The sequence below is a fragment of the Eleutherodactylus coqui genome, chromosome 5, assembly GCF_035609145.1.
Source record: "Eleutherodactylus coqui strain aEleCoq1 chromosome 5, aEleCoq1.hap1, whole genome shotgun sequence".
Classification (NCBI taxonomy): domain Eukaryota; kingdom Metazoa; phylum Chordata; class Amphibia; order Anura; family Eleutherodactylidae; genus Eleutherodactylus; species Eleutherodactylus coqui.
The window spans coordinates 15,904,135-15,919,218 of NC_089841.1; the positions used below are offsets into that span (position 1 = coordinate 15,904,135).

Genomic DNA, 15,084 nt, shown 5'->3' on the forward strand with positions numbered 1-15,084 from the left:
TTGTATCTGTAGGAGGAGAGGACACCCAGAGGCCCCAGTACTGCAGAGTATTGTATCTGTAGGAGAGGGCACTCAGAGCTCCAGTACTGCAGAGCATTGTATCTGTAGGAGAGGACACCCAGAGCTCCATGTCCTGCAGAGTATTGTATGTGTAGGAGGAGAGGACACCCAGAGCCCCCAGTCCTGCAGAGTATTGTATCTGTAGGAGGAAAGGACACCCAGAGCCCCCAGTACTGCCCAGTATTGCACCTGTAGGAGGAGAGGACACCCAGATCCCCTAGTACTGCAGAGTATTGTATCTGTAGGAGGAGAGGACACCCAGATCCCCTAGTACTGCAGAGTATTGTATCTGTAGGAGGAGAGGACACCCAGATCCCCTAGTACTGCAGAGTATTGTATCTGTAGGAGGAGAGGACACCCAGAGCCCCTAGTACTGCAGAGTATTGTATCTGTAGGAGGAGAGGACACCCAGAGCCCCCAGTACTGCAGAGTATTGCATCTGCAGGGGAGAGGACACCCAGAGCCCCCAGTACTGCAGAGTATTGTATCTGTAGGAGGAGAGGACACCTAGAGCCCCCAGTACTGCAGAGTATTGTATCTGTAGGAGGAGAGGACACCCAGAGCCCCCAGTACTGCAGAGTATTGTATCTGTAGGAGAAGAGGGCACCCAGAGCCCTTAGTACTGCAGAGTATTGTATCTGTAGGAGGAGAGGACACCCAGAGCTCCCACTACTGCAGAGTATTGCACCTGTAGGAGGAGAGGACACCCAGAGCCGCCAGTACTGCAGAGTATTGTATCTCTAGGAGGGGAGGACACCCAGTGCCCCCAGTACTGCAGAGTATTGTATCTGTAGGAGGAGAGGACACCCAGAGCCCCCAGTACTGCAGAGTATTGTATCTGTAGGAGGAGAGGACACCCAGAACCCCCAGTACTGCAGGGTATTGTATCTGTAGGAGCAGAGGACACCCAGAGTCCCCAGTACTGCAGGGTATTGTATCTGTAGGAGGAGAGGACACCCAGAGCCCCCAGTACTGCAGAGTATTGTACCTGTAGGAGGAGAGGACACCAAGAGCCCCCAGTCCTGCAGAGTATTGTACCTGTAGGAGGAGAGGGCACCCAGAGCCCTCAGTACTGCAGAGTATTGTATCTGTAGGAGGAGAGGACACCCAGAGCCCCCAGTACTGCAGAGTATTGTATCTGTAGGAGGAGAGGACACCCAGAGCCCCCAGTACTGCAGAATATTGTATTTGTAAAAGGGAGGACACCCAGAGCCCCCAGTACTGCAGAGTATTGTATTTGTAAAAGGAGAGGACACCCAGAGCCCCCAGTACTGCAGAGTATTGTATCTGTAGGAGGAGAGGACACCCAGAGCCCCCAGTACTGCAGAGTATTGTATCTGTAGGAGGAGAGGACACCCAGAGCTCCATGTCCTGCAGAGTATTGTATCTGTAGGAGGAGAGGACACCCAGAGCCCCTAGTCCTGCAGAGTATTGTATCTGTAGGAGGAGAGGACACCCAGAGCCCCCAGTACTGCCCAGTATTGCACCTGTAGGAGGAGAGGACACCCAGAGCCCCCAGTACTGCAGAGTATTGCACCTGTAGGAGGAGAGGACACCCAGAGCCCCCAGTACTGCAGAGTACTGTATCTGTAAGAGGAGAGGACACCCAGAGCCACCAGTACTGCAGAGTATTGTATCTGTAGGAGGGGAGGCCCCCAGAGCCCCCAGTACTGCAGAGCATTGTATCTGTTGGAGGAGAGGACACCCAGAGCCCCGAGTACTGCAGAGTATTGTATCTGTAGGAGGAGAGGACACCCAGAGCCCCCAGTACTGCAGAGTATTGCACCTGTAGGAGGAGAGGACACCCAGAGCCCTCAGTACTGCAGAGTATTGTATCTGTAGGAGGAGAGGACACCCAGAGCCCCCAGTACTGCAGAGTATTGTATCTGTAGGAGGAGAGGACACCCAGAGCCCCCAGTACTGCAGAATATTGTATTTGTAAAAGGGAGGACACCCAGAGCCCCCAGTACTGCAGAGTATTGTATTTGTAAAAGGAGAGGACACCCAGAGCCCCCAGTACTGCAGAGTATTGTATCTGTAGGAGGAGAGGACACCCAGAGCCCCCAGTACTGCAGAGTATTGTATCTGTAGGAGGAGAGGACACCCAGAGCTCCATGTCCTGCAGAGTATTGTATCTGTAGGAGGAGAGGACACCCAGAGCCCCTAGTCCTGCAGAGTATTGTATCTGTAGGAGGAGAGGACACCCAGAGCCCCCAGTACTGCCCAGTATTGCACCTGTAGGAGGAGAGGACACCCAGAGCCCCCAGTACTGCAGAGTATTGCACCTGTAGGAGGAGAGGACACCCAGAGCCCCCAGTACTGCAGAGTACTGTATCTGTAAGAGGAGAGGACACCCAGAGCCACCAGTACTGCAGAGTATTGTATCTGTAGGAGGGGAGGCCCCCAGAGCCCCCAGTACTGCAGAGCATTGTATCTGTTGGAGGAGAGGACACCCAGAGCCCCGAGTACTGCAGAGTATTGTATCTGTAGGAGGAGAGGACACCCAGAGCCCCCAGTACTGCAGAGTATTGCACCTGTAGGAGGAGAGGACACCCAGAGCCCCCAGTACTGCAGAGTATTACACCTGTAGGAGGAGAGGACACCCAGAACCCCAGCACTGCAGAGTATTGCACCTGTAGGAGGACAGGACACCCAGATCCCCCAGTACTGCAGAGTATTGCACCTGTAGAGGAGAGGACACCCAGAGCCCCCAGTACTGCAGAGTATTGCACCTGTAGGAGGACAGGACACCCAGATCCCCCAGTACTGCAGAGTATTGCACCTGTAGAGGAGAGGACACCCAGAGTCCCCAGTACTGCAGAGCATTGTATCTGTAGGGGGAGAGGACACCCAGAGCCCCCAGTACTGTAGAGTATTGTATCTGTAGGAGGAGAGGACACCCAGAGCCCCCAGTACTGCACAGTATTGTATCTGTAGGAGGAGAGGACACCCAGAGCCTCCAGTACTGCAGAGTATTGTATCTGTAGGAGGAGAGGACAGCCAGAGCCCCCAGTACTGCAGAGTATTGTATCTGTAGTAGGAGAGGATACCCAGAGCCCCCAGTACTGCAGAGTATTGTATCTGTAGGAGGAGAGGACTCCCAGAGCCCCCAGTACTGCAGAGTATTGTATCTGTAGGAGGAGAGGACAACCAGAGCCCCCAGTACTGCAGAGTATTGCACCTGTAGGAGGAGAGAACACCCAGAGCCCCCAGTACTGCAGAGTATTGTATCTGTAGGAGGAGAGGACACCCAGAGTCCCCAGTACTGCAGAGTATTGTATCTGTAGGAGGAGAGGACACCCAGAGCGCCCAGTACTGCAGATTATTGTATCTGTAGGAGGAGGGGACACCCAGATCCCCCAGTACTGTAGAGCAGGGGTCCCCAACTCCAGTCCTCAGGGACCACCAACAGGTCATGTTTTCAGGATCTCCTATGGTAAGAACACCTGTGGCAATGTCTGAGGCAGTGATGTTAATTACATCACCTGTGCAATACTGAGGAAATCCTGAAAACATGACCTGTTGGCGGTCCCTGAGGACTGGAGTTGGGGAACACTGCTGTAGAGTATTGCACCTGTAGGAGGAGAGGACACCCAGAGCCCCCAGTACTGCAGAGTATTGTATCTGTAGGAGGAGAGGACACCCAGAGCCCCCAGTACTGCAGAGTATTGTATCTGTAGGAGGAGAGGACACCCAGAGCCCCCAGTACTGCAGAGTATTGTATCTGTAGGAGGAGAGGACACCCAGAGCCCCCAGTACTGCAGAGTATTGTATCTGTAGGAGGAGAGGACACCCAGAGCCCCCAGTACTGCAGAGTATTGCACCTTTAGGAGGAGAGGATACCCAGAGCCCCCAGTACTGCAGAGTATTGTATCTGTAGGAGGAGAGGACACCCAGAGCCCCCAGTACTGCAGAGTATTGTATCTGTAGGAGGAGAGGGGCCCCAGAGCCCCCAGTACTGCAGAGTATTGCACCTGTAGGAGCAGAGGGTCTGCAGCCCCCAGAGTACATTGTAGCGGGGGTCTCCTCGGGTTGAGGGTCTTCCAGTAAACAGTGTAGATGGTTGTAGCCCGAAGACCAACAAGCTCCATAACGGCTCCTCTCTGCTGCAGCTCCCAACAACCCAGGAGAAGAGGCTTCCCAGCAGCCCCAGAATGGCTCCTCCCACACAGGAGTCACATGACAGTGACATCATCACAGGTCCTGGAAGCTGCTGCCGGCTCTGCAGGTGGAGGTATGTGTCCCCCTCATGTGGGGCTCTCTGGGGCCACTTATTATTAACCTTTTGAGGCCCGGGACATTTCCGCTCTCTGGTTCCTCCAGTTTTCGGGGTTTGCAGCTATAAATAGCCCGGTTAGTTCTATAATTAGCGCCTTTTGTGGCTCCTCAGACGCTATTTTTATAGTCGTGTTGTTTGTTGCCGTCTAGTGTTTCGTCCTCTCCCGCGGTCAGCCGGCCTCTGATTGGCGCTCCCATCGGCTCCGCCCCCTTTGGGGCTCACAGTCTGTATTCCCCGCCGTCTACATGTGTTACAATGTGGGACAAACCTGTGCGAGTCCAGTGGGTACAGCGTCCTGCCGTGCCTTATCACAGCAATCATCACACAAAATTGTGTAGGAATAAAAAATGAATAAAAAAGAAAAATGTAAAAAAAAAGTTTAAAAAACTTTTTTTTAATGCTTTTTCTCATATTAGCATAAAAAAGGTAAAAAAAAAATTAAAACCGCACATATTTGGTATTGTGTTAAAGGGGTTGTCTCGTGAAAGCAAGTGGGGGTATACACTTCTGTATGGCCATATTAATGCACTTTGTAATATACATCGTGCATTAATTATGAGCCATACAGAAGTTATTCACTTACCTGTTCCGTTGCTAGCGTCCTCGTCTCCATGGAGCCGTCTAATTTCAGCGTCTAATCGCCCGATTAGACGTGCTTGCGCAGTCCGGTCTTCTCCCTTCTGAATGGGGCCGCTCGTGCCAGAGAGCGGCTCCTCGTAGTTCCGCCCCGTCACGTGTGCCGATTCCAGCCAATCAGGAGGCTGGAATCGGCAATGGAACGCACAGAGCCCACGGTGCACCATGGGAGAAGACCTGCGGTGCATTGTGGGTGAAGATCCCGGCGGCCATCTTCGCAAGGTAAGTAAGAAGTCACCGGAGCGCAGGGATTCGGGTAAGTACTATCCGTTTTTTTTTTTTAACCCTGCATCGGGTTTGTCTCGCGCCGAGCTATTGAAAAAAACAAACCCATTTCGGCGCAAGACAACCCCTTTAAGTCAGTAGCGGCACGTACAATAAGCTGCACATGCTTTTGACTGTGCACGGAAAAAAAGCATTAAAAAAAAGCTAAATAACTGAGGCAAAATGCTAATTTTTAGCATTTTTCCTCCCTAAAAACGCAATAAAAGTGATCAAAAAAGCCGTATGTACCCCAAAATGGTACCAATAAAAACTACAGTTCGTCGTGCAAAAAATAAGCCATCACAGAGCTCCGTCCATTCTAAAAAAAAACAAGTTACAGGACTTTGAATGCAGTGATTAAAGAAAAAAAAAATTCCAAAAAAGGGGTTTTATTGCAGAAAAGTGGAAAAACCTAAAAAAAAAATTGTAAGAATTTTGGTATCGTTGTAACCGTACCGGTCCGCAGAAAAAATGGATTGTGTCATTTAGGCTGCATGATTAACGCTGTAAAAAAAAAAGAAATCTATGGCAGAATTGATGCGTTTTCTCTCCCTGTTATCATAAAAAAAACAATAAAAGTTTTACAATATAGTCTATGTATCCAAAAACAGCACCATCAAAAACTATAGTTCACCACGCAAAAAACAAGCCCTCACACGGCCGCGTCGAGGGGAAAAATAAAAAAGTAATGGCTTTTGAAAAATGGAGGAGAAAATCCGCCAAAAATCGTTGCGTCCTTAAGCCCAAAATAGGCCGTGTCATTAAGGGGTTAAAAAACCTGCCCTGTGAGGCATGACATGTTAATAATAAACCTGTCACTGAAGGAGTTAAAGGGTTAATGCTACAAAAGCCAATTTTTTAAATGTTGACTTTTTAAACAGAAAAAAAAGTTTATACACTTGGAAGCGCTGCAGTCCGACACGGAGAATAAACTAAACGTCACTTTTACCTCCCAGTAATAAAAAAAACTGTTTTTTTTTTTCAATTCTAAACAGCGGAAAGTTGTTTTTTTAATATAAGATTCTCCACACATTATATAACATCATTAATAGAGATGAGCGAACGTACTCGTCCGAGTATTAGGGTGTTCGGGATGCTCGTTACTCGTAACGAGTACCACGCGATGTTCTGGTTACTTTCACTTTCATCTCTGAGACATTAGCACGCTTTTCTGGCCAATAGAAAGACAGGGAAGGCATTACAACTTCCCCCTGCTCCTCCTTCCTTCCAGCCTCCTCACTCCATTACAATGACATTCTGAGGAGCAGGCAGACTCCCAGGAACTGTTCTCGGGCCCCTGCCCAGAATGGGCAGCATTGGTTCCTCTCCCACCGGAGGAGTTTGTCGTGACCGGTGCCCAACCTTTAGAAAGTTCCCGGGGTCCGGGGGATGAGGCTGGGGACTTCCGGCAACTGTCTCAAGAGCTTTCAGTGGGGGAGGAGGACGATGACGATGAGACACAGTTGTCTATCACTCAGGTAGTAGTAATTGCAGTAAATCCGAGGGAGGAGCGCACAGAGGATTCGGAGGAAGAGCAGCTGGACGATGAGGTGACTGACCCCACCTGGTTTGCTAAGCCTACTGAGGACAGGTCTTCAGAGGGGGAGGCAAGTGCAGCAGCAGGGCAGGTTGGAAGAGGCAGTGTGGTGGTCAGGGGTAGAGGCAGGGCCAGACTGAATAATCCACCAACTGTTTCCCAAAGCGCCCCCTCGCGCCATGCCACCCTGCAGAGGTCTGGCAGTTTTTTACTTAGAGTGCAGACGACCGACGAACTGTGGTGTGCAAGGTTTGTCGCGCCAAGATCAGCCGTGGAGCCACCACCAACAGCCTCACCACCACCAGCATGCGCAGACATATGATGGCCAAGCACCCCACAAGGTGGGACGAAGCCCGTTCACCGCCTTCGGTTTGCACCACTGCCTCTCCCCCTGTGCCCCAACCTGCCACTGAGATCCAGCCCCCCTTTCAGGACACAGGCACTACCGTCTCCCGGCCTGCACCCACACCCTCACCTCCGCGGTCCTCGGCCCCATCCAGCAATGTCCCTCAGCGCACCGTCCAGCCGTCGCTAGCGCAAGTGTTTGAGCGCAAGTACGCCGCCACGTACCCGCACGCTCAAGCGTTAAACGTGCACATAGCCAAATTGATCAGCCTGGAGATGCTGCCGTATAGGCTTGTGGAAACAGAGGCTTTCAAAAACATGATGGCGGGCGGCGGCCCCGCGCTACTCGGTTCCCAGTCGCCACTACTTTTCCCGATGTGCCGTCCCAGCCCTGCACGACCATGTCTCCCGCAACGTACGTGCCCTCACCAACGCGGTTACTGCCAAGGTCCACTTAACAACGGACATGTGGACAAGCACAGGCGGGCAGGGCCACTATATCTCCCTGACGGCACATTGGGTGAATTTAGTGGAGGCTGGGACAGAGTCAGAGCCTGGGACCGCTCACGTCCTACCGACCCCCCGAATTGCGGGCCCCAGCTCGGTGCTGGTATCTGCGGCGGTGTATGCTTCCTCCACTAAACCACCCTCCTTCTCCTATGCAACCTCTGTCTCGCAATCAAGATGTGTCAGCAGCAGCACGTCGCCAGCAGTCGGTGTCGCGCGGCATGGCAGCACAGCGGTGGCCAAGCGTCAGCAGGCCGTGCTGAAACTACTCAGCTTAGGAGATGGGAGGCACACGGCCCACGAACTGCTGCAGGGTCTGACAGAGCAGACTGACCGCTGGCTTTCGCCGCTGAGCCTCCAACCGGGCATGGTCGTGTGTGACAACGGCCGTAACCTGGTGGCTGCTCGGCAGCCTCACGCACGTGCCATGCCTGGCCTACGTCTTTAATTTGGTGGTTCAGCGCTTTCTGAAAAGCTACCCACGCTTGTCAGACCTGCTCGGAAAGGTGCGCCGACCCAGCGCACATTTCCGCAAGTCCCACACGGACGCTGCCACCCTGCGCACCCTGCAACATCGGTTTAATCTGCCAGTGCACCGACTGCTGTGCGACGTGCCCACACGGTGGAACTCTACGCTCCACATTTTGGCCAGGCTCTATGAGCAGCGTAGAGCTATAGTGGAATACCAACTCCAACATGGGCGGCATAGTGGGAGTCAGCCTCCTCAATTCTTTACAGAAGAGTGGGCCTGGTTGGCAGACATCTGCCAGGTCCTTGGAAACTTTGATGAGTCTACCCAGATGGTGAGCGGCGATGCTGCAATCATTAGCGTCACCATTCCTCTGCTATGCCTCTTGAGAAGTTCCCTGCAAAGCATAAAGGCAGTCGCTTTGTGCTCGGAAACGGAGGTGGGGGAAGACAGTATGTCGCTGGATAGTCAGAGCATCCTCATGTCTATATCTCAGCGCATTGAGGAGGAGGAGGAGGGGGAAGAGACAGCTTGTCCCACTGCTGAGGGTACCCATGCTGCTTGCCTGTCATCCTTTCAGCGTGTATGGTCTGAGGAGGAGGAGGAGGATCCTGAAAGTGATATTCCTAGTGAGGACAGCCATGTGTTCCGTACAGGTACCCTGGCACACATGGCTGACTTCATGTTAGGATGCCTTTCTCGTGACCCTCGCGTTACATGCATTCTGGCCATTACGGATTACTGGGTGTACACACTGCTCGACCCACGGTATAAGGAGAACCTTTCCACTCTCATACCTGAAGAGGAAAAGGGTTCAAGAGTGATGCTATACCACAGGACCCTGGCTGACAAACTGATGGTAAAATTCCCATCCGACAGCGCTAGTGGCAGAAGGCGCAGTTCCGAGGGCCAGGTAGCAGGGGAGGCGCGGAGATCAGGCAGCATGTACAGCACAGGCAGGGGAACACTATCCAAGGCCTTTGACAGCTTTATGGCTCCCCAGCAAGACTGTGTCACCGCTCCTCAGTCAAGGCTGAGTCGGCGGGAGCACTGTAAAAGGATGGTGAGGGAGTACGTAGCCGATCGCACGATCGTCCTCCGTGACGCCTCTGCCCCCTACAACTACTGGTTGTCGAAGCTGGACACGTGGCCTGAACTCGCGCTGTATGCCCTGGAGGTGCTTGCTTGTCCTGCGGCTAGCGTCTTGTCAGAGAGGGTGTTTAGTGCGGCTGGGGGAATCATCACGGATAAGCGTACCCGCCTGTCAACCGACAGTGCCGACAGGCTTACACTCATCAAGATGAACAAAGGCTGGATTTCCCCAGAGTTCTCTTCTCCACCAGCGGACAGCAGTGATACCTAAGCAATACGTAGGCTGCACCCGCGGATGGAAGCATCGTTCTCTATCACCATCAAAAACGGGGACCTTTTAGCTTCATCAATCTGTGTATAATATTCCTCCTCCTCCTCCTGCTCCTCCTCCTGAAACCTCACGTAATCACGCCGAACGGGCAATTTTTCTTAGGCCCACAAGGCTCACTCATATAACTTTTGTAAAAAATGTTTATACGTTTCAATTCTCAATTCTCATTAAAGCGTTGAAACTTGCACCTGAACCAATTTTTATTTTAACTGGGCTGCCTACAGGCCAAGTTACCAATTAAGCCACATTAACCAAAGCGATTAATGGGTTTCACCTGCCCTCTTGGTTGAGCATGGGCAATTTTTCTGAGGTACATTTGTACTGTTGGTATACCAATTTTTTTGGGCCCTCGCCTACATTGTAATCCTAGTAATTTTTAGCCCACCTGCATTAAAGCTGACGTTACCTCAGCTGTGCTGGGCACTGCAATGGGATATATTTATGTACCGCCGGTGGGTTCCAGGGAGCCACCCATGCTGTCGGTCCACACAGAGTTGTAACTGCATGTGTCCACTTCTAAAGAACCCCAGTCTGACTGGGTCATGCAGTGTGGGCCGAAGCCCACCTGCATTAAACCTGACGTTATCTCAGCTGTGATGGGCACTGCAATGGGATATATTTATGTACCGCCGGTGGCTTCCTGGGACCCACCCGTGCTATCGGTCCACACGGAGTTGTAACTGCATGTGTCCACTTCTAAAGAACCCCAGTCTGACTGGGGCATGCAGTGTGGGCCGAAGCCCACCTGCATTAAACCTGACGTTACCTCAGCTGTGATGGGCAATGCAATGGGATATATTTATGTACCACCGGTGGGTTCCAGGGAGCCACCCATGCTGTCGGTCCACACGGAGTTGTAACTGCATGTGTCCACTTCTAAAGAACCCTAGTCTGACTGGGTCATGCAGTGTGGGCCGAAGCCCACCTGCATTAAACCTGACGTTACCTCAGCTGTGATGGGCAATGCAATGGGATTTATTTATGTACTGCCGGTGGGTTCCAGGGAGCCACCCATGCTGTGGGTCCACAGGGACTTCACATTAGGGATTTGTACCTGCCAGTGTCTATGTATTAAAAACCCCGGTCAGACTGGGGTATGCAGTGTGGGCCGAAGACCACCTGCATTTAATCGGACGTTACCTCAGCTGTGATGGGCAATGCAATGGGATATATTTATGTACCGCCGGTGGCTTCCTGGGACCCACCAATGCTGTCGGTCCACACGGAGTTGTAACTGCATGTGTCTACTTCTAAAGAACCCCAGTCTGACTGGGGCATGCAGTGTGGGCCGAAGCCCACCTGCATTAAACCTGACGTTACCTCAGCTGTGCTGGGCACTGCAATGGGATACATTTATGTACAGCCGGTGGGTTCCAGGGAGCCACCCATGCTGTGGGTGCACACGGAATTCCCATTGCGGAGTTGTACCTGCCTGTGACTATTTATAAAAAACCCCGCTCTGACTGGGGCATGCAGACACCTTGAGAGAATAAATAGTGTGTGGCACATGGGTTCCCCATTGCTTTGCCCACGTGTGCCGCTCCTGATGGAGGTGGCACAGGATTGGATTTCTCATTGCTTCTGTACAGCATTGTGGGCTATCGCCCCGCCCCTTTTAAAGAGGGTCACTGCCTGGCCCTGCCAACCCTCTGCAGTGTGTGCCTGCGGTTCCTCCTCATGGCAGACGCACTTATAAATAGACATGAGGGTGGTGTGGCTATGAGGCCAGCGTGTGGCATGAGGGCAGCTGAAGGCTGCGCAGGGACACTTTGGTGTGTGCTGTGGACACTGGGTCGTGCGTGGGGGTTGGGCAGCATGTAACCCAGGAGAAGTGGCAGCGGAGTGTCATGCAGGCAGTGATTGTGCTTTGTTGGAGGTAGTGTGGTGCTTAGCTAAGGTATGCCTTGCTAATGAGGCGTTTTCAGAAGTAAAAATTGTTGGGAGGGGGGGGCCCACTCTTGCCGCTATTGTGGCTTAATAGTGGGACCTGGGAACTTGAGATGCAGCCCAACATGTAGCCCCTCGCCTGCCCTATCCGTTGCTGTGTCGTTCCCATCACTTTCCTGAATTGCCCAGATTTTCACAAATGCAAACCTTAGCGAGCATCGGCGAAATACAAAAATGCTCGGGTCGCCCATTGACTTCAATGGGGTTCGTTACTCGAAACGAACCCTCGAGCATCGCGAAAAGTTCGTCTCGAGTAACGAGCACCCAAGCATTTTGGTGCTCGCTCATCTCTAATCATTAAAAATGACCACCTGCCATATAATACAAGCCTTCATCAGGCTGGTTCTGTGATAAAGGGAACCTGTGAGGAGTCTTATACTCCCCGAACTACAGGCAGCCTAATATCCTGACCGGCGCCCACATTACAGACATCTACAGTATGTTCTCTGGGACACTGTGGGGTTATACATGAACAATTATCCAAAGACCAGCAAGGAATGTGGAGAAGAGTCATGGGGGCGGGTCCCTGCTGACCTGGTCACATTTGGTCTGCCTGTCAATATCTAACAATTAGGTATAATAAAACTCCTGACATCAGACTTACATGGTTTTTATATTGGCTCATCTTCTCTCTATTCAGGTCGTAAAAATTCGAGTCCTTTGATATCTTCTATATAACATTATATTCCAGATTCACCGTTCAGGATGGAGGAGGACAGAAAGAAGATGGTGAAGCGTATGTTAAATCTAACCATAGAGATACTCCTCAAGCTTACTGGAGAGGTGAGAGATTCTGATGATGTCACATTACATCATTCTTATCTATGGTAATAACAGATGATGTCACTGGAGAGGTGAGAGATTCTGATGATGTCACATTACATCATTTTTATCCATGGTAATAACAGATGATGTCACTGGAGTGGTGATGGAATGCGGAATTGTGAATAGTGATATTTATTAATGCCCCACCATATACAGGATTACACAGTAGTGATGAAGACCTCTAGTGATGGCTGTCGGGCCCCTGTGTGTGATGGATGGGGAAGAAACCTGAGCCCAATCATGGGGCCCCCACCTCATCCCCTAATACATGAGGACATCAATGTAGTGAAGATTCTAGAACTTACCAACAAGATGATTGAGCTGCTGACTGGAGAGGTGACGCTGCAGGGAATGCTGGGACATTATACAGTAACAGCACTGGAGGCTTCTGGCTAATGACTGTATATTGTGTTGTCAGGTTCCTATAAGGTGTCAGGATGTTGCTGTCTATTTCTCCATGGAGGAGTGGGAGTATTTAGAAGGACACAAGGATCTGTACAAGGAGGCCATGATGGAGACCCGCCAGCCGCTCCCATCACCAGGTAATAGACAGGACTAAATGTTCATGCACATCTTGCTGATACACTATTTATATGTCCTGGTTTATCTTGTGATCTTATATGTCTTGCATGCTGATATCTTTCTTCATCTCTTTGATGTATTTTTTGAACAATCCCTTTTTATTGAGGGATAATAATTGAGATGTGAATCATTCATAACATAATGAGCCGCAGTACATATCAATACCAACTTGGTTGAAAAGAACGCACAGGTCCAACATGTAAGAATTTCAACAGTAAGGTTATGCTTATTAAGGTAAACAATAGAGATGAGCGAGCACAATTGTCTGAGTTTGATGCTCATTCGAGTATTAGGCTACTTGAGATGCTCGTTACTCGAGACGAACACCACGCGGTACTCAGGTCAATTTCATTTTCTTCCCCGCATGTTTAGCGCCATTTTCTAGCCAATAAACTTGCGGGGAAGGCATTACCACTTCCTGCTATGACAGCCCTCTGCACATCTACAGCAGTAAGTGGCTGGCGGGATCAGGTGACTGCCGAGTACTTAAAGTGGGGCCTACCGCAGCTCGCCTCAGACGCATGCTGGAAGTAGTTAGGGAAAGAGCTGCTGACGCTGAGATAGGGAAAGTGCTAGTGTAGGGGGCGGTTAGGCAGGGATCCTGACATCAAGAACCCAACAGTCCTTCTTAGGGCTACTCATTGTGTGCATTACTATTGTGGCTGGCTGGGAACATAACATAAACAAGCTCAGTCAAATTTTCAGGCAACACCTTCAGCAGACCGTGTAGTATGTTTTTGGGGTTAGTTCTTCTGCTATCTATGCTTTCTGCAGGGTTACTTTATAACTCTCTCCCCTCCCCAACTTATCGCTGAAGGGCCTCAGTGAGACCTGGAACTCCTAAGTAGTTGGACCACGGCTGCCATGTTTTCAAGAACAACTTCATCCTGTCTTCTCTGATGGCTGATATCTTCTCGTATGCCATAACCCGCGAAATTCTAGCTTTGACCGGGCCTATCTGCAATATGGGCGATAACCATTGTGAGGCTATATATACTCTAGTCGCCATACAGATGTTTTGGGCTAGTTTATGCTGTTGGTTGTTGAAGCCTAGTTGTTTATCCGCCAGCAGACACGTCACTGGGGATCGGTCAAAGGCCTGGCCAATCACTGATGATACTAGGTCAGCGACCTTTTTCCAGAGGGATGTCACCCTCGGACAGGTCCACCAGGTGTGCACGGCAGAGCCTAGTTCCGCACAGCCTCGAAAACAAGACGATGAGCGGGTCTGATCGTATTTGCTAATTATTTCAGGGACCATGTAGGATCTGTGAAAAATCTTAATTGAGGTCTCTGCCAAAGTCACCTGATGGCTGCCCTTAGATGCAAATGGGCAACAATGATGCCAACGTGGCAACGTGAGAGAAATATTAAGGTCTCTTTCCCGTCTAATCATGTACGGGAGTTTTTTGTCGAGAAGGGGTTGGTTCATAGATGTATATAGACAGGAGATTGTCCCTGGTTGAAGGGGGGTCCATAGGCATATCCTTTCGAATGTGGTGTTGTTGGTTATAGATGCCAACCTAGGTAACAATGCTCTAACAAAACTATATATCTGGTGGAGTTCGAGCCATCAGTTGTTGGGTATGTTATATTTCTCAATGATCTGGGGAATGCTAAGGAGCGTTTGGAACTGTAGGAATCTGTGTAGATGTGTAATTCCCTTGTTTCTCCACCACCTGAAAGCCCCCTGTTGGGTACTCAGAGGGAAGTCCTGATTAGGGATAATAGGTAAAAGGAGCCGGAAATCTGTCATCAAGGAATATTTGAATCTGGTTTTTCTCCAGATGTCAAAAAGATGAACTGTCGGGGACAGTAGTCGCAAGGTCGAGACCTTGAAGCCCCTATCCCAAAAGACTGTATGGAGGTCTACCGGGGCAATCGTAGAGGCCTCTAGTTCTGCCCAAATTGGTGCTCCCGACCCTGCGAATATCGGGGGGATCTGAGACAATTGGGCAGCCGTGAAATATTTTTAAAAGTTAGGTACCGATAGTCCGCCCACCCGTCTATGGTAATGCATTATATTTTGCCTGATTCTTGGTCTATTTCCCCTCCAGATACATTGGGAGGCCACCTTTTGGATCTCTTTCAGATCTGCCGCCGGGAAGTTAATGGGGAGACATCTGAAAAGATAGAGTAGTTGTGGTAGTATTGTCATTTTGATAGCATTTATGCGTCCAATTCAGGACAAGATGGGCTGGTCCCATCTC

General features: G+C 50.7%; 1 protein-coding gene across 1 annotated transcript in view; it reads left to right on the plus strand.

Moving 5' to 3' along the window:
* Nucleotides 1–15,084, plus strand: part of LOC136628982 (zinc finger protein 182-like) — a 259,616-nt gene that overhangs the window by 79,334 nt on the left and 165,198 nt on the right. The window contains exons 10-12 of the mRNA XM_066605066.1: nucleotides 12,159–12,250; nucleotides 12,449–12,628; nucleotides 12,711–12,834. Of these exons, the coding sequence (XP_066461163.1) occupies nucleotides 12,159–12,250; nucleotides 12,449–12,628; nucleotides 12,711–12,834 (396 nt within the window). The remainder of the gene's footprint in view (nucleotides 1–12,158; nucleotides 12,251–12,448; nucleotides 12,629–12,710; nucleotides 12,835–15,084) is intronic.